Source organism: Triturus cristatus, chromosome 12 (genome assembly GCF_964204655.1).
Source record: "Triturus cristatus chromosome 12, aTriCri1.1, whole genome shotgun sequence".
Lineage (NCBI taxonomy): Eukaryota > Metazoa > Chordata > Amphibia > Caudata > Salamandridae > Triturus > Triturus cristatus.
Genome location: NC_140595.1, coordinates 859,319,132 through 859,345,809, shown reverse-complemented (window position 1 = coordinate 859,345,809; position 26,678 = coordinate 859,319,132). Strand labels below are relative to the sequence as shown.

Below are 26,678 nucleotides of genomic sequence, written 5' to 3'. Positions count from 1 at the left end.
ACGCTTTACACATTGCCTCCAGGATAAGCCTGACTGCTCGTGCCAAGCTACCAAGGGGGTGAGCAGGGCTTATCTTTGGCGTGTAACTCCCCAGCCCTGACTTAGAGTGGTGGTTTCTCCCTGGCTTTGGTGCAAGCCTTAGCCATCCAGAAATCCAATTTCTAACAGTTGGGTTGCGGAGGTCTGAGGGAGGTTGAGATCAGAGAACTATGGTCCCTGGAGGCTCACCTCCACATTAACTTTTTGAAGTTGTGGGCAATTCGTTTGATGAAGGCATTCTTCCCGAATATAAGGGTGAAACTGTGCAGTTTCTCACAGAAAACATCTGTTTGCCATTACAGAATGCAGTGTCCAAACGTGTGCGTGTTGGAATCCCCAAAGCTGCTCTTCCTCGGAAACTCCTTTCTCCAGCATTGAGGGTTAGGACTCCTGTATGCCTTCCCACTTCTCCCTCTCCCGCCCAGAGTACTGAAAAATATCAAGGGAAACCGGGCCCAAGTAATCCTAGTGGCTCCAGACTGGGCGAGGAAGGTGTGGCAGCCGGAACCTCTGGCCGTGAGTGCATATCCTCCAATCTGGCTCCCCTTCGGGAGGACTTTCCGTTGCAGCAACAGGTCTGAGTCTTGAACCAGAGTCTGCACAACTTACACCTCCATGCATGGAGACTGACCGGTGACAGATGGCTTTCAATCTTTCTCTTGAAGTGATTGGTGTCATCTTGGAAGCCAAGAGACTATCCTCCAAATTTGTCTATGCAGGTGGCAGGGAGAAGTTTGTTGCTTGGTGTTCCTCCCAAAGCATCCAGCTCCAAATTGCACTGTTATCAGCTGTTGTTCTCTTGTGTTTGTCCTGAGCCCAGCGGGGCCTTGTTGTGGCAACAGTTAAAAGTTACCTTTCCGCCCTTTCTGTGTACCTGATCAGTGTTCCCTTTTCAAAGGGCTGATCCACATGTTCCTGCCAAAACCATTTGGGATGCCACAGTGGGACGTTCCTTTGGTCCTCCTTTATCTAATATGCACTCCCCTCCATCCATGCGCAGTTGTTCTCTTTACTTCCTAACCATCAATACAGCTTTTTTCATTGCCATAACATCGGCTAGGTGAGTGAGTGAGCTCCAGGCTTTATGAGTAGCTCAACCATTTTCATCTTGTTTCCCTGAAAAAATGTGTCATCCGAACAAATGAACATTCCTGCCCATGGTAGTTGCATCCTTCCACTTTGGGCAAGCCATCATCTTGCCAGCTTTCTAAGCACAGTGACATCTTCTCAAGGAGGAAGAACACCTCCACCCCTTAGAACTAAAATTGTGCTTGGCTTCTGTACAGATCGCATCTATTCTGTTTCTTCAGTTTCTCTGGGTCTAAGAAAGGCAAAGCAGTGCAAAGGATGACCATCTCTAAATGGGCTGGTCAAGAAACAGCCCCAGAAGGCGTGCACGCTCACTCCAACAGAGTGAAGACTACTACCACTGCCAATTCCGGACATGTGCCAGACTGTAACACAGGTGTCTTGCCACAGGTTAACAAAGTATTACTGCCTGGATAGCCAGGCCTGGTGGATGGGCACTTTGCCTAATCTGTCCTGCAGGATTTTGTAGTCTGAGCCATTCAATGGACCCACAACTAGAGGACATAGACTGCTTTGATTTCTATTCATTAGGTGAACAATCTGTGGTTAGAAGTTTCTAACAGAAGAACAAGTTACTCACTTCCAGTAACACCTTTTCTGGTAGAGACTCTAGCTAACCACAGATTCCTCATCGACTGTACTGCCTCCCTGTTCTGTGAAATAGACTCATCCTGTCCATAAACAAGATGCCAAATCTATGATTTTCATAGGTCTGTGTCTGACGGCACGGACAAAGATCAGAAAGAGACTAATATCAGCACTCCAATGTGGCACATACATCGGGAATGAGACGGATCTGATGGGAAGCCGTACAACCCCCCGTTCAGGCATGAGAAAATTGCTGAAAAGTTTCTGGATCCAGTCTGAGGTCTACGGAGACGTGACAATAGTGATTATTAGTGCAGCAGCATCTGGTGTCTGCATTTATCCCCAGGGACATGTGCTGATAGTGAGTGTAACTGCAGCAGACTCTGGTGTCTGTATTCATTACCGGGGATGTGTGCTGATAGTGACTATAACTGCAGCAGCCTCTGGTGTCTGCATTCATCCCCAGGGACGTGTGCTGATAGTGATTATAACTGCTGCAGCCTCTGATGTCTGCAATCATCCCCGGGGACGTGTGCTGATAGTGAGTATAAGTGCAGCAGCCTCTGGTGTCCGCATTCATCCCCGGGGATGTGTGCTGATAGTCAGTATAACTGCATCAGCCTCTGGTGTCTGCATTCATCCCCGGGGACGTGTGCTGATAGTGAGTATAAGTGCAGCAGCCTCTGGTGTCCGCATTCATCCCCGGGGATGTGTGCTGATAGTCAGTATAACTGCATCAGCCTCTGGTGTCTGCATTCATCCCCGGGGACGTGTGCTGATAGTGAGTATAATTGCAGCAGCCTCTGGTGTCTGCATTCACCACTGAGGGACGTATGCTGATAGTGAGTATAACTGCTGCAGCCTCTGTTATGTTATGTTATGTTAAAATAAACTTATATAGCGCACAGCTACTCTAAAAGAGTGTCCCGGCGCTTTCCACAGGCGGCTCCGTGTGTAATAACATAACAAGAAAAGAATACTAATACTGAAAAGAAGAAAAAGATAGAACCCCGCAAAGAAAACAGTTAAACATTAAAAAGCCAAGTCTTCAGGCTCTTCCTGAATTGAAGCAGATTCGAGGTGCTGCGTAGCGCCAATGGCAGAGAGCTCCACAACTGGGGTGCCTTAAAGCTGAAGGAACGGCCCCCAGTCCGCGCCTTCCGCACACGTGGCACCACGGCAGTAAAAAGAGATTCGGACCGCAGTGAGCGGGCAGGACGATAGAAGTTCAGTCTACGCCGTAGGTACCCAGCCCCTGAGCCAAACAAGGCTTTATGCATCAACGTAAGGGATTTGAACATAATCCGCTTACGGATAGGCAGCCAATGAAGCCTCTGCAACAGCCCAGAGGCTCGTGACCGCCTATGCAGGCAAAAGGTGGCACGGGCAGCAGAGTTTTGTGCCACCTGCAGGCGTTGGACCAGGTAGTCCGGGAGGCCAAGAAAGAGGGCATTGGCATAGTCGAGCCGGGACCCGATGAGCGCCTGCACTGTAATCCGCCTATGCTCCGCAGAAAGCAGTGGAAGAAACTTGCGGAGCATCTTCAGAATACCAAAGCAGGTTCCGGCCAGACCCAAGATGTGCGCTCTCAATGATAACTTATTATCAAGTTTGACGCCAAGATTTTTAGCGACCGCAGATGATTGTATCGGAGGGCTCATTTCAGATGGCCACCATTGCCGCCACTCAGGGTCGGTGACACAGCCGAAAAATAGGACCTCCGACTTACTGGAGTTGGCCTTCAGGTTGTTATGATGGAACCAATCGAATACCCTGCCCAAACAACCCCGAATACTCTCTCCATCAAATGGTTGGTCTTTACCACAAGTGAAGAGGAGTTGCGTGTCGTCGGCGTAGGACACGATCTGGGCCCCGAAAGCCTCCACCGCCGCCGCCAAGGGGGACATAAAGATGTTAAACAGTGATGGGCTCAACACAGAGCCCTGTGGAACCCCAACCCCCAGAGGCGGCATCTCGGCGGAGCTCTGGGAGACCCAGATCGTCTGGCGGCGGCCTTCCAGGAAAGACGTAAACCATTTGAGCACCGTCCCCCTAATGCCGATGTCGTGGAGCCTAGCGAGGAGCGCCGCATGGGGGACGGTATCAAAGGCCGCCGACAGGTCCAACATGACTAACATGGCCTTGCCACCAACATCCAAGGTCTCTCTGATAATCTCGGAGACCTCCAACAATGCCGTTTCCGTACTGAAGTTGGGACGGAAGCCGGATTGGGAAGGATGGAGCAGATGGTTAGACTCAAGAAAGCTCGACAAGACGCCATGAACATGTTTCTCGGTAATCTTGGCCAGAGCCGGGAGAAGTGAAATTGGCCTATAATTGGCCAAAACCTCGGCATCAAGGCCCGGCTTTTTCAAGAGGGGGATCACCATCGCCCTCTTCCAGGTGGAAGGCACCCTTCCCTCCCTCAGGGAGGCATTGAGGATGGGGTTAACCAGGGGATTCACCACCGCCGCCATCCCGGCCAGAAATTTGGCAGGGCATGGGTCAAGTGGCGAGCCAGATTTAAGGCTGGTAAGCAGCGCCCGTGATGCCTCGCAGGTGACTGCTGGAAAATCTGTCAACACTGCGGTAGGCAAGGGCGGTAGCTCACGTTCCGCTCCGGGGCCACATCCACCATCCTCAGCGCTTTCCGAGAAGGAGGCCTGAATTGCCTTGATCTTATTAGTGAAAAAGCTGGCGAGATTACACGCCCACGCCTCCGATGGCACTGGAGGAGCTGGGTAGGAACTGGGGGTCGTGAACTCCTTCACCACCGTGAAGATCTCCTTGCAGGAGTTCGCCGCCACCTCAATCCTCTTAGCAAGGTATTCTTTTTTGGCATGTAAGATGTCCCGATGATAGGCCTTAATAGCCGCCCTGTAGGCGAGTTTGTCCACCTCGTTGTACTGAAGGCGCCAGGCCCGCTCAGCAACCTTGCATTGGCTGCGGGCCAGCCGCAGCGCCTCAGTGAACCACGGCGCAGATTGCCGTACAGCCGTGGGCCGAGGGGCTGACAGTGGGGCAAGATCGTCAAGCCTTTCAGTCAGCCATGACTGCAAAGCCTCCGTGTCTCCTTCCAGATCACCCGAGAGCTCACAGGGATGTTCCGCGAGCGCCTGCTCCAGCAAATCAGGTGTCACTCTATGGAGCGCTCTCGAGGCCGATCTAGGTAACATGGGGGCGATGTTATCCGGCCGCCCATTCTCACACACAGAGAACCTGATCAGCCTATGATCCGTCCAGAGCACAGACAGAGTCTCTACATCGGCAAGCGGAACTGAAGAAAAGACTTGATCGAGGGTATGCCCTCTCTCATGCGTAGGACCTGACACGCACGGTAATAGACCCAGAGGAGATGTAATGTCCAGCAGTTTGATAGTGTCCGGGTCGCTTATGACATCTAGATGGAAGTTGAAATCGCCCGCCACTACACAGTGCTGTGTCGTGAGCGCCAGTTCGGAAATTGCTATCTGCAAATCCTCCAAGAAGGAGCCCATCGTGCCTGGTGACCTATAGACCAACAGCCCCTTAAATGCTTGGATCGAGGACAGTCTGAGTGTAAAAGCAATGGACTCCGACCCCCCAATAGGATTAAGAGGGAGAACAGAGCAGGAAACATTCTTCCTCACCACCACAGCTACACCACCCCCCCTGCCTTTCTCTCTATCCTGCCGAAAGATGTTATAGGCTGGGGGAATAGCGGAAAATATATCCGGATTCGACGCTTCACCCAGCCAGGTTTCGGTTAGGAGAAGACACAGGGGGTTTTCCCTCACGAGGAGATCATAAAGATGCAAGGCATGACATCCCAGCGACCTCGTATTCAGGAGCAGACATAGGTGCCTAACCCGAGCCTCTACGGGCCTGCCGACATTAACCACAGTCCACGTGGGCGTCCAGCCACAGGCTGGACAGCGGTGCTTACCCTTAATGCGACCCGGAAAAACCGAGCGACAGGAGCAAGAATGAGTCTGCATGGCGCGCAGCACCGGAGAAGTATAGGTGATCATCCTCCCCCTCAACTGCCCGAGCCGCAGTCCACCGTCGCCCCGGCGCCTCCGGGACGCTGACGGGCGCAGACGGGCAGGACTCCGGCACGACTCAGGCTAAGCGAGGGCGTCCACCTGCGCGTCACGCTGCGCGTGAAGGAGCGACTTTAAGTAGACTCTCCAGTGAGTCCTTGGCGCGCGAGTCCGCTTAAAGATGGCGGCCGCCGCCGAATCCCGATCCCCAAACCAAGATGGCGCCCGCAGTGGATGCCCAGGACCCGGACCCACCTAAGTGGTGGTGCTTGAAGGCACAGAGGTGCCCTTTTTAAATGCAGTGAGGGGAGGGGGCGCAGGCTGGAGACAGCCAAGTCTAAAAACAGGGTAAGTACAACCAAAGCAGTAACACAAATGAAAAACGCTGGGGGGTTAAAAACACACAGCGCTAGTCCAGCGCGCTCGCAGCAATGTGGCCGATGTATAGGACCACCTCCCAAACAAAGACCGCCTTAAGTAGACTCTCCAGTGAGTCCTTGGCGCGCGAGTCCGCTTAAAGATGGCGGCCGCCGCCGAATCCCGATCCCCAAACCAAGATGGCGCCCGCAGTGGATGCCCAGGACCCGGACCCACCTAAGTGGTGGTGCTTGAAGGCACAGAGGTGCCCTTTTTAAATGCAGTGAGGGGAGGGGGCGCAGGCTGGAGACAGCCAAGTCTAAAAACAGGGTAAGTACAACCAAAGCAGTAACACAAATGAAAAACGCTGGGGGGTTAAAAACACACAGCGCTAGTCCAGCGCGCTCGCAGCAATGTGACCGATGTATAGGACCAACTCCCAAACAAAGACCGCCTTAAGTAGACTCTCCAGTGAGTCCTTGGCGCGCGAGTCCGCTTAAAGATGGCGGCCGCCGCCGAATCCCGATCCCCAAACCAAGATGGCGCCCGCAGTGGATGCCCAGGACCCGGACCCACCTAAGTGGTGGTGCTTGAAGGCACAGAGGTGCCCTTTTTAAATGCAGTGAGGGGAGGGGGCGCAGGCTGGAGACAGCCAAGTCTAAAAACAGGGTAAGTACAACCAAAGCAGTAACACAAATGAAAAACGCTGGGGGGTTAAAAACACACAGCGCTAGTCCAGCGCGCTCGCAGCAATGTGGCCTCTGGTGTCTGCAATCATCCCCGGGGACGTGTGCTGATAGGGAGTATAAGTGCAGCAGCCTCTGGTGTCTGCATTCATCCCCGGGAATGTGTGCTGATAGTGACTATAACTGCAGCAGCCACTGGTGTCTGCATTTATCCACGGGGACGTGTGCTGATAGTGAGTATAACTGCAGCAGCCTCTGGTGTCTGCATTCATCCCCGGGGACGTGTGCTGATAGTGTATAACTGCAGCAGCCTCTGGTGTCTGCATTCATCCCCGGGGACGTGTGCTGATAGTGTATAACTGCAGCAGCCTCTGGTGTCTGCATTCATCCCCAGGGTCGTGTGCTGATAGTGTATAACTGCAGCAGCCTCTGGTGTCTGCATTCATCACTGAGGGACGTGTGCTGATAGTGAGTATAACTGCTGCAGCCTCTGGTGTCGTCATTCATCCCCGGGGATGTGTGCTGATAGTTAGTATAACTGCAGCAGCCTCTGGTGTCTGCATTCGTCCCCAGGGACGTGTGCTGATAGTGTATAACTGCAGCAGCCTCTGGTGTCTGTATTCATCCCCGGGGACCTGTGCTGATAGTGTATAACTGCAGCAGCCTCTGGCGTCTGCATTCATCCCCAGGGACGTGTGCTGATAATATATAACTGCAGCAGCCTCTGGTGTCTGCATTCATCCCCGGGGACGTGTGCTGATACGGAGTATAACTGCATCAGCCTCTGGTGTCTGCATTCATCCCCTGGTAAGTGTGTTGATAGTGAGTATAACTGCAGCAGCCTCTAATATCTGCAGTCCTCACAGAGGGACGTGTGCTGATAGTGAGTGTAACTGCAGCAGCCACTGGTGTCTGCATTCATCCCCAGGGACGTGTGCTGATAGTGAGTATAACTGCAGCAGCCTCTAGTGTCCGCATTCATCCCCGGGGACGTGCGCTGTTAGTGAGTATAACTGCAGCAGCCTCTGGTGTCTGCATTCATCCACGGGGATGTGTACTGATAGTGAATAAAAGTGCTTCAGCTTCTTGTGTCTGTGTTCATCTACAAAGATGTGTTCTGATAGTGAGTATAACTGCTGCAGCCTCTGGTGTCTGCATTCATCCCCAGGGAAGTGTGCTGATAGTGAGTATAACTGCAGCAGCCTCTAGTGTCCGCATTCATCCCCGGGGACGTGCGCTGTTAGTGAGTATAACTGCAGCAGCCTCTGGTGTCTGCATTCATCCACGGGGATGTGTACTGATAGTGAATAAAAGTGCTTCAGCTTCTTGTGTCTGTGTTCATCTACAAAGATGTGTTCTGATAGTGAGTATAACTGCTGCAGCCTCTGGTGTCTGCATTAATTCCCAGGGACGTGTGCTGATAGTGAGTATAACTGCAGCAGCCTCTGGTATCCGCATTCATCCCCGGGGACGTGTGCTGTTAGTGAGTATAACTGCAGCAGCCTCTGGTGTCTGCATTCATCCACGGGGATGTGTACTGATAGTGACTAAAAGTGCTTCAGCTTCTTGTGTCTGTGTTCATCTACAAGAATGTGTTCTGATAGTGAGTATAACTGCAGCACTCTCTGGTGTCTGCAATCATCCCCGGGGACGTGTGCTGATAGTGTATAACAGCAGCCACCTCTGGTGTCTGCAGTCATCACAGAGGGACGTGTGCTGATAGTGTATAACTGCAGCAGCCTCTGGTGTCTGCATTCATCTACAGGGATGTGTACTGATGGGGATTATAACTGCAACAACCTCTGCTATCTATGCATTCATGTATGCGGATGTGTACTGACTTTGAGTATAACTGCAGCAGCCTCTGATGTCTGCATTTATCTACGGGAACGTGTGCTGATAGTGAGTATAACTGCAGCAGCCTCTAGTGTCTGCATTCATCCCCGGGGACGTGTGCTGATAGTGAGTATAACTGCAGCAGCCTCTGGTGTCTGCATTAATCCCCGGGGCCGTGTGCTGATAGTGGGTATAACTGCAGCAGCCTCTGGTGTCTGCATTAATCCCCAGGGACGTGTGCTGATAGTGAGTATAACTGCAGCAGCTTCTGGTGTCCGCATTCATCCCCGGGGACGTGCACTGTCAGTGAGTATAACTGCAGCAGCCTCTAGTGTCTGCATTCATCCCCGGGTACGTGTGCTGATAGTGAGTATAACTGCAGCAGCCTCTGGTGTCCGCATTCATCCCCAGGGACGTGCGCTGTTAGTGAGTATAACTGCAGCAGCCTCTAGTGTCTGCATTCATCCCCGGGTACGTGTGCTGATAGTGAGTATAACTGCAGCAGCCTCTGGTGTCTGCATTCATCCCCAGGGACGTGTGCTGATAGTGCATAACTGCAGCAGCCTCTGGTGTCTGCATTCATCACTGAGGGATGTGTGCTGACAGTGAGTATAACTGCAGCAGCCTCTGGTGTCTGCATTCATCCCCAGGGACCTGTGCTGATAGTGAGTATAACTGCAGCAGCCTCTAGTGTCCGCATTCATCCCCGGGGACGTGCGCTGTTAGTGAGTATAACTGCAGCAGCCTCTGGTGTCTGCATTCATCCACGGGGATGTGTACTGATAGTGAATAAAAGTGCTTCAGCTTCTTGTGTCTGTGTTCATCTACAAAGATGTGTTCTGATAGTGAGTATAACTGCTGCAGCCTCTGGTGTCTGCATTCATCCCCAGGGACGTGTGCTGATAGTGAGTATAACTGCAGCAGCCTCTAGTGTCCGCATTCATCCCCGGGGACGTGCGCTGTTAGTGAGTATAACTGCAGCAGCCTCTGGTGTCTGCATTCATCCACGGGGATGTGTACTGATAGTGAATAAAAGTGCTTCAGCTTCTTGTGTCTGTGTTCATCTACAAAGATGTGTTCTGATAGTGAGTATAACTGCTGCAGCCTCTGGTGTCTGCATTCATTCCCAGGGATGTGTGCTGATAGTGAGTATAACTGCAGCAGCCTCTGGTATCCGCATTCATCCCCGGGGACGTGTGCTGTTAGTGAGTATAACTGCAGCAGCCTCTGGTGTCTGCATTCATCCACGGGGATGTGTACTGATAGTGACTAAAAGTGCTTCAGCTTCTTGTGTCTGTGTTCATCTACAAGAATGTGTTCTGATAGTGAGTATAACTGCAGCACCCTCTGGTGTCTGCAATCATCCCCGGGGACGTGTGCTGATAGTGAGTATAACTGCTGCAGCCTCTGGTGTCTGCAATCATCCCCGGGGACGTGTGCTGATAGTGAGTATAACTGCAGCAGCCTCTGGTGTTTGCATTCATCACTGAGGGACGTGTGCTGATAGTGAGTATAACTGCTGCAGCCTCCGGTGTCTGCAATCATCCCCGGGGACGTGTGCTGATAGTGAGTATAACTGCTGCAGCCTCTGGTGTCTGCAGTCATCCCCGGGGACGTGTGCTGATAGTGAGTATAACTGCAGCAGCCTCTGGTGTCTGCATTCATCACTGAGGGACGTGTGCTGATAGTGAGTATAACTGCTGCAGCCTCTGGTGTCTGCATTCATCCCCAGGGACGTGAGCTGATAGTGAGTATTAATGCATCAGCCTCTGGTGTCTGCAATCATCCCCAGGGACATGTGCTGATAGTGAGTATAACTGCAGCAGCCTCTGGTGTCTGCATTCATCCCTGGGGAGGTGCACTGATAGTGAGTATAACTGCAGCAGCCACTGGTGTATGCATTCATCCCCGGTGACGTGTGCTGATAGTGAGTATAACTGCAGCAGCCACTGGTGTCTGCATTCATCCCCGGGGACGTGTGCTGATAGTGAGTATAACTGCAGCGGCCACTGGTGTCTGCATTCATCCCCGGGGACGTGTGCTGATAGTGAGTATAACTGCAGCAGCCTATGGTGTCTGCATTCATCCCCAGGGACATGTGCTGATAGTGAGTATAACTGCAGCAGCCACTGGTGTCTGCATTCATCCCCGGGGACGTGTGCTGATAGTGAGTATAACTGCAGCAGCCTCTGGTGTCTGCATTCATCCCCGGGGACGTGTGCTGATAGTGAGTATAACTGCAGCAGCCTCTGGTGTCTGCATTCATCACTGAGTGACGTGTGCTGATAGTGAGTATAACTGCTGCAGCCTCTGGTGTCTGCATTCATCCCCGGGGACGTGTGCTGATAGTGATTATAACTGCTGCAGCCTCTGGTGTCTGCATTCATCCCCGGGGACGTGTGCTGATAGTGAGTATAACTGCAGCAGCCTCTGGTGTCTGCATTCATCACTGAGGGACGTGTGCGGATAGTGAGTATAACTGCTGCAGCCTCTGGTGTCTGCAATCATCCCCGGGGACGTTTGCTGATAGTGAGTATAAATGCAGCAGCCTCTGGTGTTTGCCTTCATCCCCGGGGACGTGTGCTGATAGTGAGTATAACTGCAGCAGCCTCTGGTGTCTGCATTCATCACTGAGGGACGTGTGCTGATAGTGAGTATAACTGCTGCAGCCGCTGGTGTCTGCATTCATCCCCTGGGACGTGAGCTGATCGTGAGTATTAATGCATCAGCCTCTGGTGTCTGCATTCATCCCCAGGGACGTGAGCTGATAGTGAGTATAACTGCAGCAGCCTCTGGTGTCTGCATTCATCCCCGGGGACGTGTGCTGATAGTGAGTATAACTGCGGCAGCCTCTGGTGTCTGCATTCATCCCCAGGGACGTGAGCTGATAGTGAGTATAACTGCATCAGCCTCTGGTGTCTGTACACATCCCCAGGGACGTGTGCTGACAGTGAGTATAAATGCAGCAGCCTCTGGTGTCTGCATTCATCCCCAGGGACGTGCGCTGATAGTGAGTATGAGTGGAGCAGCCTCTGGTGTCTACATTGATCCCCGGGGACGTGTGCTGGTACTGAGTATAACTGCAGCAGCCTCTGGTGTGTATGCGTTCATCTTTGGGGATGTGTGCTGATAGTGAGTATGAGTGGAGCAGCCTCTGGTGTCTGCATTCATCCCCAGGGACGTGCGCTGATAGTGAGTATGAGTGGAGCAGCCTCTGGTGTCTACATTGATCCCCGGGGACGTGTGCTGGTACTGAGTATAACTGCGGCAGCCTCTGGTGTGTATGCGTTCATCTTTGGGGATGTGTGCTGGTACTGAGTATAACTGCGGCAGCCTCTGGTGTGTATGCGTTCATCTTTGGGAACGTGTGCTGATAGTGAGTATGAGTGGAGCAGCCTCTGGTGTCTGCATTCATCCCCGGGGACGTGTGCTGATAGTGAGTATAACTGCAGCAGCCTCTGGTGTCTGCATTCATCCCCGGGGACGTGTGCTGATAGTGAGTATAAGTGCAGCAGCCTCTGGTGTCTGCATTCATCCCCGGGGACGTGTGCTGATAGTGAGTATAAGTGCAGCAGCCTCTGGTGTCTGCATTCATCCCCGGGGACGTGTGCTGATAGCGAGTATAACTGCTGCAGCCTCTGGTGTCTGCATTCATCCCCGGGGACGTGTGCTGATAGTGAGTATAACTGCAGCAGCCTCTGGTGTCTGCATTCATCCCCGGGGACGTGTGCTGATAGTGAGTATAAGTGCAGCAGCCTCTGGTGTCTGCATTCATCCCCGGGGACGTGTGCTGATAGTGAGTATAAGTGCAGCAGCCTCTGGTGTCTGCATTCATCCCCGGGGACGTGTGCTGATAGCGAGTATAACTGCTGCAGCCTCTGGTGTCTGCATTCATCCCCGGGGACGTGTGCTGATAGTGAGTATAACTGCAGCAGCCTCTGGTGTCTGCATTCATCCCCGGGGACGTGAGCTGATAGTGAGTATTAATGCATCAGCCTCTGGTGTCTGCATTCATCCCCGGGGACGTGTGCTGATAGTGAGTATAAGTGCAGCAGCCTCTGGTGTCTGCATTCATCCCCGGGGACGTGTGCTGATAGCGAGTATAACTGCTGCAGCCTCTGGTGTCTGCATTCATCCCCGGGGACGTGTGCTGATAGTGAGTAGAACTGCAGCAGCCTCTGGTGTCTGCATTCATCCCCGGGGACGTGTGCTGGTACTGAGTATAACTGCAGCAGCCTCTGATATCTGTGTTCATCCACAGGGTTTTGTGTTGATAGTGAATATAAGTGCATCATCCTCTGTTGTCTGCATTGTTATGTTATGTTAAATGGTATTTGTAGAGCACACAGATACTCGGAAAGAGTGTCCTAGCGCTTATGAACCTCGGAGCTAGACTGTTGCAGTCCCTGAAGGGGGGGAAAAAATCGTTAAGGTTGTTGCTGGAACAGCCAGGTTTTCAGCAGCTTCCTAGAGGTAAGTAGGTCTGATACCTGTCTAATTGTCACCAGCAGAAGGTTCCAAACAAGGGCAACCTTAACTTGAAAAGAGCAGCCTCCAGTACGGGTGCGGGAAAACTTGGGGACAACCCCCTGATGCCGGACAGATGACCTCAGGGTTCTGCAGGGGATATAGAGTGTGACTCTCCTTCAAGAAAGTGTGCAACCGCACCTTGCAAAGCCTTGAAAGCTAAAACCAGGGCTTTAAAACAGATTCTTTTGCGATGGGTAGCCAATGCAAGGCCTTCAGGTTGGGTGAGATCCGGGCTCTCGGTCCAAGCCTGAGGACCGCCCTGGCGACCGCATTCTGGACCACCTGAGGTCTGTTCAGTTGGTACTCTGGGAGGCCTAGCTATAGGACATTGTCATAGTCCAGCCTAGAGATAACGAGGGCCTGGACCACAGTCGTCCCATGGGTGAGAGGCAGTAGGGGGAGGCATTTCTTGAGCATCCGCAGGAGGACAAAGCAGGATCCTTCGACTGACTGGATTTGGGCTTTCATGGACAGGGTGTCATCCAACTTAACACCCAGGTTCTTGACCGTGTTAACCGAGGGGAGGTGACATGTCTGATGGCCACCATTGTTTCCACTCATCCCGAGGTGGAGAGCCAAACAAGATAACATCTGATTTCTCTGGGTTACATTTAAGTTGATTCTCTCTGAGCCATGTGAAAACCCCAGTGAGGCATTTGTTGAACTTCTTCCCTACAAAGTCCTCCCCTTTATCACATGTAAACAGAAGCTATGTGTCTTCAGCATAGGAGATTATTGTCACACCACAAGCTTCAGCCAAGGGAGCAAGGGGGGACATGTAGAGGTTAAAAAGTTTCGGGCTCAAAATAGAACCCTGAGGGAAAACCACCTTCATAGGGGGAATGGGGGTGGCAAGAGGAGCGGACCAAACCTCTTGGTATCTATCCTCCAAGAAGGAGGAGAACCGTTTAAGCACCGTGCCACCCAAGCCGCACTCCTGTAATCTATGCAGGAGTCGGTCATATGGCACAGTTTCAAAAGCCGCAGAGAGGTCCAGCAAGATCAACACCGCTTTTTCTACTTTGTCCAGCTTCTCCTTAATGGACTCAGAAATTTCGAGGAGCACTGTCTCTGTGCTGAAATTAGTTCTAAAACCGGACTGGCTCTGCTGGGGCGTGTGCTTATAGTGAATATACGTGCATCATCCTCTGGTGTCTATATATTCATGTATGTGGACGAGTACTGATAGTGAGCGTAACTGAGCAGGTTCTGATTTTTATGCATGTGTGTGGGGCCTGATATTTGTGGGCACCCTGTATCAGTCCAAACAACCCCTTATGGTGATAGGTTAAAGACAACCTTTATTGAAAGGAATGTAAAGCAGCTTGTTTTACCAGTCTATAATCTCTTGAGTGACCAAATGAAAGGACAACCACACCAGGTATATATTTAAAATATATGTATTTAAGATAAAACACTCCCCTCTAGTCTCTTTATGAGGCTGGAGTTCGAAGTATTTAAGTTACAAGTCAGTAATCAACAATAATAGCACAAATACACGTTTGGGCCCTAGAGGCGGACCAAACCATATACCAATAAAGTGGTATAAGAACCACGACTGAGCTAGACACAAGGCCTAGAGCCTGTACAATCGCTGGGACCTGAAGGAACCACCCAAGGTAGTGACACAGGGGAGCCATGGGGGCCGTGTGCAGTGTGTGAACACAGCTGCGGGTTCCCGTTAGCTTCTATGGGCAATGTCGAGGTTGGAAATTTAAAGATTAGGGACACTTAGAAATGAGTCAGGACCAAACCCTTTTGGACTTAGGAAGTTCTAGGGCTAGCACCCACGGGAGCACCGGAGTACTCATGTTACCTTACCCAGGGAAGTCGGGTGCATAGGTGTCTTTTGGTGTCGGGTCGCGTCGTCGATTTCAATGGAAGCTGGCGAAGAAGTGCTGCTGCCGTGAAGAGGAGCAGTGTCCGAAGAGATCCAAGCCTGGATCTAGGATGGAAGTAACCTGAAAGCAGAGGGGACAGAGTCTGGGTCACGTACCAGTGACCAAGGGCACGATAGACCAATGCCCACAGATGTCGGGTGCTTCAGGTGGGGTGACGGGTGTCTTGACTCTTCAGCCACGAGGTCCAGGACGTGCCGATGATGACCAGGAGCTGGATTCGAGATGTTCCACAAAGTCTGTCGAGTGCTGCGGTGTCGGTGACCAGATTGGACCCAACAGACCTTGGCAACGGCAAGTCACTTCGTTTCAGAGAAAGGACGTCGGTTTAGACCAGCAAGGTCTGGGGGACTCACCCAGTGAGGGTAAGTCAGGGCAAGTCTGGAGCAACCAGGAAAGCCCAATCAGAAGAGGAGTCACCTTCGTGGGGACCTACTAGCCAACGGGCTAGCGATTGCGAAGGAGCCTCGAGCGGTCGCATTGGAAACTGGTACACGGTTCACTCCTGGAGTGGAGGCCAGAAATCTTGGGTGCGAGAGGTGCTCAAGGCTGGGGCTACTCGGAGCCCAAAGCACAACTTCGAGGAACACCAGAAAGATGATGGAGCTGCAAAAGTTCATGGTGTCCAGGGGTCACGGTTCCACATCACCCACGATAGCCACGGGCCTCAGCTTTGCTGTGGTCTCAGGTGAGCCTTGGGTAAGTCTGGAAATCCACCTCTGGGGATGCAGAGACTTCGGCGTCCGGCGGGAGCTTCAGAATTGCAGACCAGTCAGTTGCTTCTTTGGTGCCTGCCATGCAGGGGAGTCACTCCTTGACCCCAGGGGAGCTTTCTTCAGTCTTCTAGTCGAAATAGAAAGTCGAAGGTCCAGGATAAATGTTGCAGAGTTTCGTCCAGGGTAATCTAAAGTCACAAGGACTGGGTTCCCATACTTATACTCAGTTTGGGGGTTGGACATACTCTAGGGACCCACCTATGGGAGGGTTTGGAAATAGGGGTGGTTACACCCATTTCCTTTGTCCAGTTTCACGCCAGAGCAGGGGCAGGTAGCCCCTGCAACCGTTTGAACTGGACTATGCACAGGGACACCAAGTGTGCCCCCAGTGCAGGACTTCAAAGCAGCAGAGAGTGCTCCTGCCCAGCCCCAATACACATCTGCCTGTCTGGGGAGGTGGTTACACCTCCCTGGGACAGGAAACCTATTGTCCAGGCCTCCCCTGCCGGAGTTTCGGTCAGCAGCAGGAGGATAGACCCGTGTCTGTGGCAGTGGCATCCATTTTGTGATGCCAGGGCTTTATAAAGTCTTTACCTGTCAGACCATTGTGAACATGTCTCTCCCTCTAGAAGGGTGGAATGCTACCCCCGCCGCCAGAATTGAGCGTTTGACACCAAACACGACATGTTTCCGTGCAGCCATCCCAAAGTTAGCATTTACCGCGAGGTTATAATGCCCTTAAGAGTATATGGTCAGGCTGCACCACAAACCGCATCAGAGGAGGTAGTCCGAACGCTGCAGAGGGGCTCTGCTCATGCAGGGGCACCCTCTCACATAAAAACCAAGCACTCTGCCTTCAAGATTGTTAAGGCCTGCCATAGGAGTGACTTATAGATTTTTTATGTGTGTGCTATGGTAGTGATATAGGTAGCCTATACCACAGTAAGGGTGCAAGCACCACCTTAACCAGGCTGCAGTAGCAGACCTGTGGTGTCATTTTGGAGTGCATCCCAGGGGTGGCATAATACATGCTTCAGCCCCTGGTAGACCTCTGAGGTACCTATGCCCTAGGTACATAATATACAATATACTAAGGGGTTATAAGGCACTCCAGAATCCAATTAGAAATGTACTTAATGTACATGGAAACAATTTCAGAGAGGAACCAGCTAGGCTGGGCTCCTAATTAGCAGGGCCACAGCCAGACTAAGGTCGAAAAACAGTGAAACACCAGCGAAAAGGGGGGGTACCCATGTGAAGCAGATCCTACTCTCCTACAGGGACGTCTTCTGATAGTGAGTATAAACGCAGCACCTTTTAGTTTCTGTGCATTCATGAAAAAGACATCTAGTGGTCGGCTGGGGTTCTGCACCCTTCCTACTGCAGTAATGTCTGGAAGTTAACCTGCCTCTTGAGAGGGGCACTGCATGAGTCCTTCCCCTTTTCGGATTCTCTGAAATTAAGTGTAGCTGGTAAGAGCAGTACTGCAACCTCAAGGGTGCATTTTATACCTGCTGCTGTTTAAGGGGTCAAGTGTGTCAGGAGGTCTTCTGGTCATGGGTGGGGCATCAGATCGTTTCCAGCGACAGCCTTTGCTGATGCATTTTTGTTATTGTCCACACCAGTGTCATGAGGACTATCGCATTAGTATAGAGGAAGGGGAACAATGGACAATACAGTGGGCACGATGTACAAGTGTAAACCACTGGGCTGAGCACACAGACAACCTGACCGTTGAGTGCAAGCTCCTTAAACATCGGTCCTGATTGTTGCCGCTCGGCCGGTGCACATCCCTGAGCAGGCTGCATACTCTCTGCCCAATCAGAGAACTGGAAAAGAGCCAAAGGTCATGATTTAGATCCAGTGGACAGGTTACTCCATCACAACGTTCACATATAACCCACCCGCTAAAATACAAATCCTATAGGATATAAAGGGATTTATATTTCGGTGTGCGGGATATCCATCACCATTGTGCTGGAGTAACCCATCCGCCGAGATGTAAATCAGATCCAAAACCTCTTTTTGTTGTCAGTGCTGATTGAAAGAGATTCAAAGACTATAGACACTGCTGAAAGTAAGAATAACAACACATGCAGATGGAGACAGCATAATAAAGGAAGAAAGTAAAGAAATATTGTTACAAATAAAAGCACATGAAACATCATTATTTTGTTTTTCCCTTCCTGCAGACTTGGGATCCAGAGCAACATCTGTACACTTTGCTCGGCATTGACAGTTCAGAAGAACTATTAGCAGATCCGAACACCAAAATGAACAGTACGATGAGCCCTGCAGAGGAGGTATGTATGTGCCTGTCCTTGTAGAAACTGAGGATAGGAGCGGCTGGTGGCCCTGTGTACACACTGGGAGCTCTAGCTAAAATGTGTCTGTAGGTGAGAGAAGAGTATGGGAGGACAGAAGAGGTAAACATAAACCCCAAAGGATCCTAACCTAAGGAAGAGAATCGTGAGAATATCGGGTGGGAGTGTCTAGATGAGGTGAATTGATTGACTCCACGAGTAACTGGCGTAACCCGATGGAATGAAGCACCTACGGATATTCTTTCTGTGCTTGTAGACACGTTCTTTTACCTCCTTTCATTATGTGTGAGGGATACAAGTAGTACGGTCTCACAGCTCTAGGATAGCCAATAGGAAACCTCCATCATGGTTACTACAGTGGGTGTTGTCTTTCTACACTATTCCTCAAGTTTACATCATCTATGAAATACTAGAGTTCCTTTCTTTGGATAGCAATGCCTCTGCATCAGGCACCATTCTAAGGGTAAAGAAGGGACCAAAACAGAAAAGAGGCACTGCTGGGGGGCATGTTTGCTCTCTCTGGTGCCAATTTATTTATTGCAAAAGTGGGATCAGATTGTGGCCAGCTCCCCATATGCCAGTAGTTATCTTGATATACTGGTTGCTGTAATAGGTATATATGTTTGCAGATTTTTGGGGAATCCGTAAAAGCCATGAACTGAAACATACATTTGAATATAAAACAAAGATATCAGTGATCATCTGGCCAGAGCTCACATTAGCGGTCATTGACAATCGCATAAACAGAGCACTGTATAGCCAGTCAGACATCGGAAACCGTCCAGAGTTTTATCTATTGCGTCCTAAATCATGAAAGTGGTTTGCTGCAGAGCTACTACGTTGCATTGTGAGTCGAGAAGAATGGCACAATGCTTTATAGAAGTGATGTACCTACATTGATAAATGTGACCCATTGAAGAAATTCCTTTTGATTCATGGCAGGAGATAAGAGGGAGATGAATCTCTTTAGATCCATAGCAGGAGATAAGAGGCACATAAATCTCCTTAGATCCATAGCAGGAGATAAGAGGCGCATGAATCTCTTTAGATCCATAGCAGGAGATAAGAGGCACATGAATCTCTTTAGATCCATAGCAGGAGATAAGAGGCACATGAATCTCTTTAGATCCATAGCAGGAGAGAAGAGGCACATACATCTCTTTAGATCCATAGCAGGAGATAAGAGGCACATGAATCTCTTTAGATCCATACCAGGAGATAAGAGGCACATGAATCTCTTTAGATCCATAGCAGGAGATAAGATGTACATAAATCTCTTTAGATCTATAGCAGGAGATAAGAGGCACATAAATCTCTTTAGATCCATAGCAGGAGATAAGAGGCACATAAATCTCTTTAGATCCATAGCAGGAGATAAGAGGCACATGGATCCCTTTAGATCTATAGCAGGAGATAAGAGGCACATAAATCTCTTTAGATCCATAGCAGGAGATAAGAGGCACATGAATCTCTTTACACTTATAGCAGGAGATAAGAGGCAAATGAATCTTTTTACACTTATAGCAGGAGATAAGAGACACATGAATCTCTTTAGATCTATAGCAGGAGGTAAGAGGCACATGAATCACTTTAGATCCATAGCAGGAGATAAGAGGCACATAAATCTCTTTAGATCCATAGCAGGAGATAAGAGGCACATGGATCTCTTTAGATCTATAGCAGGAGATAAGAGGCACATGGATCTCTTTAGATCTATAGCAGGAGATAAGAGGCACATGTATCTCTTTAGATCTATAGCAGGAGATAAGAGGCACATGAATCTCTTTAGACTTATAGCAGGAGATAAGAGGCAGATTGTCAGATTCAGATTGGTACCAGTGACCGCTACTAGCCTTCATAAACAGGTCAAGCAGGGGCAGGGTACAATTACAGGTTCCCCTTTGAACTTCTCCCCAGGGGGCATGAAACACCCTTACCTTCACAGTAGTACGCAAGGGAAAGGGGAAAAAAGGGATAAATTACCATGAGGTAGCGGTCCACCACCTATAGAGCCTCTTCGATCCTCGTCTGAAGAGAAGCTGACCTCGCTTGAAACACCCACCAGCGGATGGTGGCACCCTGCATGTGGGAGAAATGACAGCCGTTACTCCCTTTAGACCTCCCACCATTACCTAACCATGCCAGAAAGGCAGTCACAAAGCTCCTCCAGCCCAGCCACACAACTCACATGCCATTTGCATACACAGGGTCTTGTTCATGCAATAATGAGGTGAGGATGGCAGTCTATATGACTTGGTAGAGGCCAGGCTGGCATGAAAGGAAAGAATGGTCAAGTGGAAAGATCCCCAAAAAGAAATAAATGCGAGCACGGAAAACCACTCTCTCCTTGAGAGGGTGCGCTTGCCGTATTAACTCAGGATCATACTAGCAAGCCAAGTGTGATACATCTCACACACTGCTAGTCGAGGAGGATGACAGTTATATGGGTAAGTACAGTTGGGTTCCTGCCAAGTGTGATGCCTCTCACGCTGTTTAGAAAGGAAACAAGAAATGATACACTGAAGGAGGCAGGAATCGGGAGGGGAGCTCCCCTTCCTGACAAGTGTTCTATTGTCAAAGGCGCAGGCAGGGCTCCGGCCCTGCGAAGCCTGGGGTCACTCCGCGGCACACAACAGACGTGCTCAGAAAGCCACCATGCGTCTGTAGCAGTAATCACACTTGGAGGTAAATTGGCGCTTCAATCCTTGAAGAGGTCCAGTACCAGGAAGTCTCGGGGTAAGTCAGGCTTACCGCATAGACAGTGCGGCCTCCTTGCCTCAGTGTTAGCGGGTCCCTGGGCGCCTGAGAACAGCACAGCTGCGGTTCTCCATTGTCTTCATGGTCGCCATAAGTGTGGCGGGTGGGGCTCTTCTCCGGGAGTCTAGCAGCAATATGGGCTTCCGCAGCTGAACAGGGTTCGGCACCTCTGTCCTTCCTTGGCGGGGATGAAAAGCGCAGCTATTCAAGAATCCGCCTCGGAGCCAAGACTCAACGGCTCAGACTTACGATTGACAAGCGCCGGATCTCTCCGGGGGAGGACCTTGAGTAGGCAGACCCAAAACCCCGGAGAAGGCACGACTGTTGCCCTGTTGCATGCTGGACTTTGTAGTACACATGCACACCATTCCTACCTGCATGCATACTACGTCACGGGGGATCATGACACAGATGTATCTCTTGAGATTCATAGCAGGAGATAAGAGGCACATGCATCTCTTTAGATTCATAGCAGGAGATAAGAGGCACATGCATCTCTTTACATCTATAGCAGGAGATAAGAAGCACACGAATCTCTTTATATCCATAGCAGGAGATAAGAGGCACATGAATCGCTTCACATCTGTAGCAGGAGATAATAGGCACATGAATCTCTTTACATCCATAGCGGGAGATAAGAGACAGATGAATCTCTTTACATCCATAGCAGGAGATAAGAGGCTCATTAATCTCTTTGGATCCATAGCAGGAGATAAGTGGCAGATGAATATCTTTAGACTTATAGCAGGAGATAAGAGGCACACAAATCTCTTTAGACTTATAGCAGGAGATAGGAGGCACATAAATCTCTTTAGATCCATAGCAGGAAATAAGAGGCACATGAAGCTCTTTACATCCATAGCAGGAGATAGGAGACAGGTGAATCTCTTTACATCCATAGCAGGAGATAAGAGGCACATGAATCTCTTTACATCCATAGCAGGAGATAAGAGGCACATGAATCTCTTTACATCCATAGCAGGAGATAAGTGGCAGATGAATCTCTTTAGATCCATGGCAGGAGATAAGAGGCTCATTAATCTCTTTGGATCCATGGCAGGAGATAAGTGGCAGATGAATATCTTTAGACCTATAGCAGGAGATAAGAGGCACATGAATCTCTTTAGATCCATGGCAGGAGATAAGAGGCACATGAAGCTCTTTACATCCATAGCAGGAGATAGGAGACAGGTGAATCCCTTTACATCCATAGTAGGAGATAAGTGGCAGATGAATCTCTTTAGATCCATGGCAGGAGATAAGATACACATGAATCTCTTTAGAATCATAGCAGGAGATAAGAGGCACATGAATCTCTTTAGACTTATAGCAGGAGATAAGATTCACATGAATCTCTTTAGATCCATGGCAGGAGATAAGAGCCACATGAATCTCTTTAGATCTATAGCAGGAGATAAGAGGCAGGCACATGAATCTCTTTAGATCCATATCAGGAGATAAGACGCACATGAATCTCTTTAGATCCATATCAGGAGATAAGAGCTACATGAATCTCTTTAGACTCATAGCAGGAGATAAGAGGCACATGAATCTCTTTAGATCCATATCAGGAGATAAGACGCACATGAATCTCTTTAGATCCATGGCAGGAGATAAGAGCCACATGAATCTCTTTAGATCCATATCAGGAGATAAGACGCACATGAATCTCTTTAGATCCATATCAGGAGATAAGAGCCACATGAATCTCTTTAGACTCATAGCAGGAGATAAGACGCACATGAATCTCTTTAGACTTATAGCAGGAGATTAGAGGCACATGAATCTCTTTAGACTTATAGCAGGAGATAAGAGGCACATGAATCTCTTTAGATCTATAGCAAGAGATAAGAGTTACATGAATCTCTTTAGATCTATATCAGGAGATAAGAGGCACATGAATCTCTTTAGATCCATATCAGGAGATAAGAGGCACATGAATCTCTTTAGACCTATAGCAGGAGATAAGAGGCACATGAATCTCTTTATATCCATAGCAGGAGATAAGTGGCAGATTAATCTCTTTAGACCTATAGCAGGAGATAAGAGGCACATGAATCTCTTTAGATCCATATTAGGAGATAAGAGGCACATGAATCTCTTTAGACCAATAGCAGGAGATAAGAGGCAGATTAATCTCTTTAGACCTATAGCAGGAGATAAGATTCACATGAATCTCTTTAGATCCATGGCAGGAGATAAGAGGCACATGAATCTCTTTAGATCCATGGCAGGAGATAAGAGGCACATGAATCTCTTTGGATCTATAGCAGGAGATAAGAGGCACATGAATCTGATCATGATAGAATTCATCCAGCTGGGCTTCATTTTGCCAAAGCCCAGAGAGGGATCCATATAATCACTCTTTGCAGACACTGATAAAGATCCAACAGTCCCTCGGATGGTAAGAGGGTGCCAGAATCCAGGGGTATTTTACATCTGTTTCCCAATTTCGATCATTGCCATGTTACTGATATAAAGCAGCTCCTGTGTCTGAGACAATTATGATGGGCGGAGTGATGAATTATGTAGGTGATGCCTTTGGTTCACTTGAAATTCAAAGGGGTTGTTTCCACCACTGGATTTAAACTAAATGCAGATATAAGTGAAGATGAGATAATTCTCAGGTCTAATATTTATGTCTGACTTGTTGGTCTCCAAAAACACCTGTCACAGTGGATACCAGAATTCCCCACTTGACCGTATTTCAGGTCAATGTGTTTGCATTAATTCTTCAGCGATGATATTGAATTTACTTTAAATGTATTAATATCGAACATTTAGAAGACAACTGTATTTAGCAGATAAATGAATGTACGTCCACATGGTGGAAATGTAACTGGTTAAGTACTACACAAGTTGGCAGTGGTTCGTGCCCCTCCATAAGCTGCCATCAGATGGCTCGTGATTAGTGGCAAGTGAGGCTGTCCCCCCAGCCAGGAACCAGTGCACTGTCTGGCCCGTAAAACTCTGTTCATGCCACATTAATGTCCCCTTTGCTCCCCCATCAGTGTGTATACCATGTGGTGTGTGTGTGTGTGTGTGTGTTGTGTGTATATGTGCCATGAAATGTGCTGTGTAAACGGCAGTCTGTGTGTTATATTTAATATGGGAAACACAACCAGCTGTTGACCAGCAGGCAGGTGCCCTTCAAGTGGTCTTTACCCTTCCTGTATATGTGGCATCCTCCATGCTGCTGCCCCAGGTGCTGTGCCAGAGAGCCTGTAGATACACAGGTGGGCGGCGGAACCTACATTCACATCCTAAAAGGCCAGGACATGGGCCTTGTAACATTACTGACCTCACTGTTTCCCTGAGTGGTGCTGGAAGGAAGGAGAGATGTAAAGCCTGACTCTCTTTCCTGATTCCACAAACGGGCATTTGGTGCTCCCTTCCCCCTTGTGCTGTGAACACCCATGAAGGAACAATTGAAAATGCTAAATTTATGGAAGCCACTGGCTTTTGTTGTTCCAGGTTTCCCACCTGTGTCGCTAAAGCAAGATAAAGACTGAGCGTGAAGCTGACCCTGAGAAGGAGCTCAGAGTGAGGTTTTTCAGTAACAGGATAACAGGACTGGGTTTTTCCGTTATGACCACAGCTATATCTGGAACTGCAGAAGCTCTTCTGCGCCAACCTGCGCTGCACTCAAACAAAGTTGTCCTGACCAGTGTGGAGAAGAACAGGATTCTCTCCAGGAAGGCAAAGAGCAAATTCTTAGTAGATTGGAGGTCACTGTGCAGAAGAGAGCCACCCATTTGCTGTGGCAACATTGCAGCACAAATGTCCAGAATCTGCCCTCATGTGTATGAGCAGAGGGTCAATGGCGTGCAGACCGTGTTCTGTCCCATGCCGTTCCTGACTTTAACGGAGCCCCTCTCGGCCCTGAGGTGGCCAGAGAGGTTCTTCTTCTAGTCCCTGGCTTTCGAGTGGAGTCTCGTAGAACGGATCCTAGCATTTACCCAGTTGCTGCATTAACATCTTTCCTGGAGTTCATATCCTGGCTCTTCAAATGATCCTTCATCCAATCCGACGCGCAGCCTCCCTCCCCAACACCTCGAGACCCTCACGGGTGAGTGGTCCTTCATTGATTGATTGATTGATCCATTGAGCATGCTGCACTTCTCTACTCATTGCTATTCTGGGTGCATCGTTGGAGTGATCTCAATGTGTCAATCTTTTGACTTTAATAAAATCCTCACCACGCCCTGATCCTACAAAATGTCCTCGGATCGAATATGTCAAGAGTTCTTATATTGGATTGTGTTCACCTTTGTAACAACACTTCCACTTCAGAAGAATCCCTAGAAGAATCAAGAGCTCATACTGGACTGCTGTAAAGCAAGAAGATAACACCAGGCAGGTAGACCTATCCAGGTCAAATGTTTGCCGTGGCTTACAAGCACTGTAGGCCAATCGTAGACTGGGATCCCTCCCAAGGAGTGCTGATCCAGCGGGTTACCAACCTCAGATATTCAACTACCATATGCTTACCTGGGCCCATAAACATGCACACGTTCACAGTGCTTGGGAGCGTGAGGTGAGAGGAGCCCTCACCGTGCATGTATTGCACTATTTTAACCTCTCTGTAACTGTTTGGCACTTTAGCGTTTAGTGTTTTTCTTAGACACTTGAATTTAATTTTGAAACTAGTCTACATCCTGTTGTAGGGATTCTGCGTATGCACAGAACTATGCGCAGGAAACCAGAACCTTAGAGAATTGTGGTGTACCAGAAACTCCCCTCAGAACCCCTTATCCGACTAGCTTAGTGTCACATTCGTTATCCGAGATTTAGCTCGGCGGTCCCAATGTATAGACAACCCAGAACATGCGACTTAGTTATTCTCAGGAATGGTGGGAACCCGAAATACCCGTTTGCACTTATATATCAGTCCACAACAGAATAACTAAGACACAGTAAAGTTTATAGAATTTATTCATAAACCTCGAGTCCTGTTATACAGTACTTTGGCTAACATAAGCAGACAAATGGTTAAGATCATTACCATTAGCATTGTTACAATACCATAGAAAATGAAAGGAGCGATCATATTAATAATGACAGTGGAAAACAACCACCCTCCTTTCTCTAGCAACTAATAAAATATTATTAGACTATTAGAAGGTCTCATAGGCTTGCATAGGGGACCCCATACCGTATAGATCAGCTTAGGTGTATCACATCACAGGATCAGCTCAGTGTTCTCTGCTTCAGCTCTTCTATCGAATGTGTTTAAAAACCTGCTGCGCTGTAATATTAAAGCCTACGACTTTCTGGTATTTGCAGCTGCGTGCATGTTATGACTAAACAGTGGTACGATCACCCTGAACACAATCAGCCGGCACCGTCTAGTGTCCTAGAACAGTTCTTTACTCGATGTACAGACCAAGGGCACTAGCAACTGTTAACGATGTATAAATAACATTCACTTGAGACAAGAGCGAGTCTGCATTTCTCAAATGAATAACATGTAACAACAGTGTCGGGTGCAAAGGCAGCAAAAGCAGCAAGATGGCTGTCTAACAGCTAACGTGATTGAGCTAACTTAGCACTGTAAATAGGGAGTGGCCTAAAACCACGTGACATCCCCCTTTGATCGAACCACGGGACTACCAGGGGCGTATTTTTTAATAGAACGCAGAGTTCAAATTCAACGATGCAGACTAAAGAGCTCGAAATGTGAGTTTTCAGAAAATGAGAGAAAAAAATTCGAAGAGAAAAATATATAAAAACACAAGCCATCGTCCATTGAGGCCAACGATCCCTTGTGAAAAAATGCAACTCCACATGACTCGCCACCAGACATTGTGAGCACAATCGTCAATCTAGGAAAGTA

The 26,678-nt window shown here is 49.3% G+C and overlaps 1 protein-coding gene across 1 annotated transcript in view; it reads left to right on the top strand.

Moving 5' to 3' along the window:
• Positions 1 to 26,678, top strand: part of LOC146783117 (uncharacterized) — a 384,584-nt gene that overhangs the window by 200,967 nt on the left and 156,939 nt on the right. The window contains exon 8 of the mRNA XM_085638236.1: positions 17,954 to 18,064. Within this exon, the coding sequence (XP_085494362.1) occupies positions 17,954 to 18,064 (111 nt within the window). The remainder of the gene's footprint in view (positions 1 to 17,953; positions 18,065 to 26,678) is intronic.